The sequence below is a fragment of the Sminthopsis crassicaudata genome, chromosome 1 (genome assembly GCF_048593235.1).
Source record: "Sminthopsis crassicaudata isolate SCR6 chromosome 1, ASM4859323v1, whole genome shotgun sequence".
Lineage (NCBI taxonomy): Eukaryota > Metazoa > Chordata > Mammalia > Dasyuromorphia > Dasyuridae > Sminthopsis > Sminthopsis crassicaudata.
In genome coordinates, this window is record NC_133617.1 from 67297781 (window position 1) to 67304368 (window position 6588).

Below are 6588 nucleotides of genomic sequence, written 5' to 3' on the forward strand. Positions count from 1 at the left end.
CACATCTGGAAAACGGGTGACCCATGCAATCACGGGTGAGCAGAGATGCCCGTCATCACCTCCACTGCTCATGGGTAGGTATCATAAAAACAATTCTGCCTGAATTAATCTGTTTCATTTAGTCAGTGCCGCACCAACCTATCAAAAATTGTTTTATAAAGCAATAACAAAATGCATCTGGGAGAACAAAAGATCGAGAGTAAGGGAATCTATGAAAAAAATTACATTATTATAAATGACTAGTAATGAAGTATATAATAAACCCAAAGATCCAGGCTTTTAGAACACAACTTATTGTTTGACAGCTATTGCTGGAGAAACCTGAAAATCCTATGGCAATAACTAAGTAGATAGACCAACACCTTGCACCCTACATTAAGATAAGGTTAAAATGGCTACATGATTTACACATAAAGCAAATTAAAAGAGCATGGAATAGTTGATCTGTAAGACGTATAGATAAGAATTTAAGACCAAAGAAGCTAATAGAGAGCATTACAAAATGTAAAATAGTTCATTTTGATAACATAAAATTAAAATTTTTTGCACGAACAAAACCAATGCAACCAAAACTCATAAGGAAAGCAGAAAACTGGGGGAAATTTTTAGCAAGGAGTATTTCTGAGAAAGACATCATTTCTCAAATATAAAAAGTCACTACCCAAATGGTTTAAGAGGGAAAGGGGCTCATGGGAGACTTCATAGAGAAGGCGATATTTTAGTGGGCTCTTGAAAAGGGGAATTGAATGAAGTTCAGGCACCTGAGATAGAAAACCATTTTAATATACATATTAATACGCATGTAATAGTAATTCAGTAAAAGCAGGACCTAAATCTTCTTTAAGAAGGTAACAAGGTTAAATCCTCAGGATTTTTATACATTACCAACACAATCCAACAGCAAGAGATACAAAGAGAAATTCCATTCAAAATAACAGTCGATAGTATCAAATATTTGGGAATATATCTACCAAAGGAGAGTCAGGAATTATATGAGCAAAATTACAAAACACTTGCCACAAAAATAAAGTCAGATTTAAATCATTGGAAAGACATTCAATGTTCTTGGATAGGCCGAGCGAATATAATAAAGATGACAATACTCCCCAAACTAATCTATTTATTTAGTGCTATACCAATCAGACTCCCAAGAAACTATTTTAATGACCTAGAAAAAATAACAACAAAATTCATATGGAAGAATAAAAGGTCGAGAATTGCAAGGGAACTAATGAAAAAAAAGTCAGAGGAAGGTGGTCTAAGTGTACCTGATCTAAAGCTATATTATAAAGCAACAGTCACCAAAACCATTTGGTATTGGCTAAGAAATAGACTAGTTGATCAGTGGCATAGGTTAGGTTCACAGGACAAGATAGTGAATAAAAATAGCAATCTAATCTTTGACAAACCCAAAGATCCCAAATTTTGGGATAAGAATTCATTATTTAACAAAAACTGCTGGGAAAACTGGAAATTAGTATGGCAGAAACTAGGCATGGACCCACATTTAACACCACATACTAAGATTAGATCAAAATGGGTCCAAGATTTAGGCATAAAGAACGAAATCATAAATAAATTGGAGGAACATGGGATGGTTTACCTCTCAGACTTGTGGAGGAGGAAGGAGTTTGTGTCCAAGGGAGAACTAGAGACCATTATTGATCACAAAATAGAACATTTTGATTACACCAAATTAAAAAGTTTCTGCACAAACAAAACTAATGCAAACAAGATTAGAAGGGAAGTAACAAATTGGGAAAAAATTTTTACAGTTAAAGGTTCTGATAAAGGCCTCATCTCCAAAATATACAGAGAATTGACTTTAATTTATAAGAAATCAAGCCATTCTCCAATTGATAAATGGTCAAAGGATATGAACAGACAATTTTCAGATGATGAAATTAAAACTATTTCCACTCATATGAAAGAGTGTTCCAAATCACTATTGATCAGAGAAATGCAAATTAAGACAACTCTGAGGTATCATTACACACCTGTCAGATTGGCTAAAATGACAGGAACAAATAACGATGAATGTTGGAGGGGCTGTGGGAAAACTGGGACACTGATGCATTGTTGGTGGAGTTGTGAAAGAATCCAACCATTCTGGAGAGCAATCTGGAATTATGCCCAAAAAGTTATCAAAATGTGCATACCCTTTGACCCAGCCATACTACTACTGGGCTTATACCCCAAGGAACTACTAGAGAAGGGAAAGGGTCCTGTATGTGCCAAAATGTTTGTGGCAGCCCTTTTCATAGTGGCTAGAAGCTGGAAGATGAATGGATGTCCATCAATTGGAGAATGGTTGGGTAAACTATGGTATATGAATGTTATGGAATATTACTGTTCTATAAGAAATGACCAACAGGAGAAATACAGAGAGGCTTGGAGAGACTTACATCAACTGATGCTGAGTGAAACGAGCAGAACCAGAAGATCATTATACACTTCAACAATGATACTGTACGAGGATGTATGCTGATGGAAGTGGATTTCTTCAACATAGAGAAGAGCTAATCCAATTCCAATTGATTAATGATGGACAGAACCAGCTACATCCAGAAAAGGACTGGGAAATGAATGTAAACTGTTATTTTTACCTTCTGAATCCAATTCTTCCTGTGCAACAAAAAATTCGGTTCTACACACATATATTGTATCTAAATTATACTGTAATATATTTAACATATATAAGACTGCTTGCCATCAGGGGGAGGGGGTTGGGGGAGGAAGGGAAAAAATCTGAATAGAAGTAAGTGCAAGGGATAATGTTGTAAAAAATTACCCATGCATATGTACTGTCAAAAAATGTTATAATTATAAAATAAAATAAAAAATTAAAAAAAAAAAAAAAAAAAAAAGAAGGTAACAAGGTAAAAAATTTTAAATGCATAAGTTAGTGTGGAAATATGTTAAATTCAACAGGGGAGCATTGGAAGAAGGGACTATTTGCAGCAAAGCAAATTTCTTGCTCCTCTAAGGGAAATTCAAAGGGAAAAAAGAGAAAAGACCCAGAGACTTATTCTAGAATATTCACCAGGTGATGAATGGCTTACCAAATTAAGATTCATCAATACAAAAGAATATTATTGCGCAGGAGATGTTTTCAGAAAATCCTGGGAAACTCGGCAAAAGTAAGGGGAGCAGCGCCGGGGAAAGCGATTATAAAAGTCATATTAAAGATTTCTAAAACACTTGGAAAAACTTGAGGACCATTATGTTTCCCTAGGACTTTTGAGGAAGCACGTTGCCCATTCTCTGACAGAGGGTAATGGTCTCAAGGTTTTCTGTAACTCAAAATTTAAGACGTTCACAGTTCAAAGCTCCGCAAACCCAAGGGCTCTGCGCATGTGCAAGGAGGGCATCCTGAATTTTAGATCCAGTAGGTGGCAGTCATCAGGTTGGCTAGAGAGTCCATTGAGTAGAAAGGGACATTCTATCCTTCCTCAACTCGTTGCCTGTGGAAGACTAGGAAGTGGAGGCTACATATCCCAGAGTTCAACGTTCTCTCCTTCCTTCTGCTGTGGCTGCCATTGAGGCTACGCTAGGTGAGCAGAGCGACCTGCGGAGAATCCGACGCCATCCGCGGCTCTGGCCGCTTCCCCATCCCGCTGCTGAAGGCTGCCTGAAGCGAGGGGCGCGGGCTCTTGGGGCCTCGGGTCTGGGGAGGCGGGTGGTTGTTGGAGAGGCCTCACGGAGCTTTCTGACTACTCTGTCTCTCTCCGCAGCGCCGCAGCCATGGCCATCCGATATCCCATGGCCGTGGGCCTCAACAAAGGCCACAAAGTCACCAAAAACGTTTCCAAGCCGCGACACTGCCGCCGCCGTGGGGTGAGTCAAAAGCTGCGGCCGAGGCGCATGGGAAGAAAGGGGGTGACCAGGGTCTAGGGAGGGTGCAGGCCCCCGAGGCTGCGCACGCGCAGGGGAGCCTGGCGGCCCGGGGCTTCGGCTTGGCCTGTGGAGGACTTGGGGCCAGGATGGGGGCGGGTTGGGTGTGTAGTCGGGGAGCCCGAGCCGGAGCTGAACTCCTAGGGTCATGGCGGTAGAGTGAGCCTCTAATCCGATCCATTTAACCGGTGGGGGATCGAGGCCCAGGCCCGCGGGTGGTGGTAGTGGCTGGCCGGCTTCGGGGCATCAAATTTCCCCGGTTTCGCCCCACGTCCCCGAAAGGCCCGTTCGCGTTTTGGTGCACCTAGGTAGTGGCTTCCGCCCAGATCCACAGGAGAGGGTTTGTCAGGTGTCCCAAACGCTCTGCCGCGGGACAGCTAGAAGCCATAGAAACACCCCCCAACCTAGTGTGCGCGTCCTGGCCCATCGGCCCTTAAGTTCGCCGGAGTGATTCTTGGGACATTAGCATTTCCCGCAGTAGGGTGGGCTGCATCAATAACGGGGAGCTTTAAGGACAGGATAGATGACTTTTTACAGTTCACAGGTAGTAATTCTGGTTCCAAGTGGAGATTAGTCTTGGGCTTTGTTAATTTAAGATTGAGATGATTTCAGAGAGTATGTATGAGTCAGTATTGTCCCTAATCCCCACCTCCTTGCCTTTACAAAGGCAGAAGGGTGTTTTTCATGGTTGTTCAATGAATGAACTTGCCAGACCTGGTCTAAAATCTACTAGGTCTTTGGCAGGATTTTTATTACACACTGATTTAAGGTATGCAGAATGGTTTACAATCCTATAAAATAGTGTGCATTTTTGTAGAAAAAGAAATTGAGCATCCGTTCTAACCGATAGACCACTTTGTGATCGAGGTAATGGGGTGAGTGTAGAGATTCAGTGCTGTTTCATTTCAATTTACAAGCATTGATGACTGCAGTTAACAAGAATACAAAGGCAAAAATATAATTAACCTGCCCTCAAGAGGCTTGTTTTAATATGGGGAAAGGCACATGTACAGTAGATAAACGAATTGTTTATGGATTAGAATGCTAATAACTAGAAACATCATGAAAGGCCTGAAAGAGGGAATAGTTTCTGGCCTATATTAGTTCAAAAAAAAAAAGTCAGCTGTTTCTCAGCCAGAACTGAAATGTTGCGCATTTAAAATCCAGAAGCAGGCTGGCAAGACTGAAACATTGAATTCAAGGAAAAAAGTGATCCATTTGAAAGTTGGGATGATGGCAAATTGTAGCAAAATCGGAGTTTGTCCTAGAAAGCAGGAGGGAAGCTACTGAAGCTTCTTGAGCAAAGGGAATGCTGTATGTCTGTACATTAGGGATATCACTTTGGGAGCTGTGTGGAAATTGGTAGAGCATGGAGAAGCCTATTGGAGTAGTCCAAACCAAAAGTAATGATAAGAATCTGAATTAGGATAATTTAAAAAAAAAAAAAAAGGATAATGGCTGTGAGTTAGAAGGGACAAGGAATGTATGAGTGTCTTTATGGAGGTAGAACTGGAAACTCATCAGATACTTGGTATAAGATAAGAGGGAAGGCTTCAACCTGAGGTAAAAATGGTCAGTGGTTTCAGTATCATAGGAAAAAGCACTGGGTTTTTTGAGTTAAACATCTCTTAAAAAGGAGTTATAGGATTTAGAACTAGAAGGAACTTTATAATCCTTTAGCCTACTTTATATTCCAGAGAAAACTGAGAAATTCACATTAAGGTTCCTCAGGAAATAGATAAGCTAGGATTGAGTAAGCATTTGTTTTTATGGAATTCATTGATCAGATTTGTGCTTAGATCCCAAGATTATAAAGTTCTCTGTTCTCCAGAGGTCGAAGTTCCCCAGGGAAAATTATCTAAAAATTAAATTAATTAAAATTAATAAGTAAATTGAAAATTAAAGAAGTACTTCTAGAGCCTGATCAAACCTTTGTTTTTTTTAATAGCGCTTGACCAAACACACCAAGTTTGTGAGAGATATGATCCGGGAGGTGTGTGGCTTTGCTCCTTATGAGAGGCGGGCCATGGAATTGTTGAAGGTCTCCAAGGATAAGCGAGCCCTTAAATTCATCAAAAAAAGGGTAGGTGTGAGTTCATGAGAGTGGAAGGGGGTGGGGTATGTGCTATGTGCAGAACCTCTCATATTATTTTTCTCTGGTAGGTGGGAACTCACATCCGAGCCAAGAGGAAGAGAGAGGAGCTCAGCAATGTCCTAGCTGCCATGAGGAAGGCTGCTGCCAAGAAGGACTAAATAAAACCTTTGCCCCTTTACCTAATAAAAAAAAATTTGATACATAGGTTTGTGTCCTGATCTGGTCAATTCTGAATGAATGTATTTTCTCAAGTGCTTTAAGCATGGGAGGCTTTTGGGCCTTTAATACCATAGTAGGACACGGAGATTTCTGGGCTTGGCAGGTAAACTGAAACTGCATTCAAATCTTATTTTTGCCAGGACTTATTTTGAATTGAGTTTTAAATGAAAGGATGGTGTTTTGAGCAATATGCTTTGGTGAGCTTCAAGATGGAGGTTGAAAACAAGCATGTAGGCATTAAGCACTGGAGAAAAAAGTAATCCATGCTATTTCCCCCTCCGCAACCCCCACCCCCAAATAGTACCCATTTTTCAGTTGGGAGGTTTTGATGAGCAGTTTAGTCCAAGAAATGGATGTATTGTAATCAGAAGAAAGATGAC

At 40.5% G+C, this 6588-nt stretch overlaps 1 protein-coding gene across 1 annotated transcript; it reads left to right on the top strand.

The window, feature by feature from the left end:
* The first annotated feature begins 768 nt into the window (after positions 1-768).
* Positions 769-6193, top strand: RPL36 (ribosomal protein L36). Its single transcript, XM_074308743.1, has 5 exons — positions 769-848; positions 2872-3554; positions 3735-3837; positions 5843-5977; positions 6058-6193. Exons 3-5 carry the CDS (start codon positions 3745-3747, stop codon positions 6145-6147), a joined length of 318 nt encoding a protein of 105 aa, XP_074164844.1. The 5' UTR covers positions 769-848; positions 2872-3554; positions 3735-3744; the 3' UTR covers positions 6148-6193.
* The last annotated feature ends 395 nt before the right edge of the window (positions 6194-6588 follow it).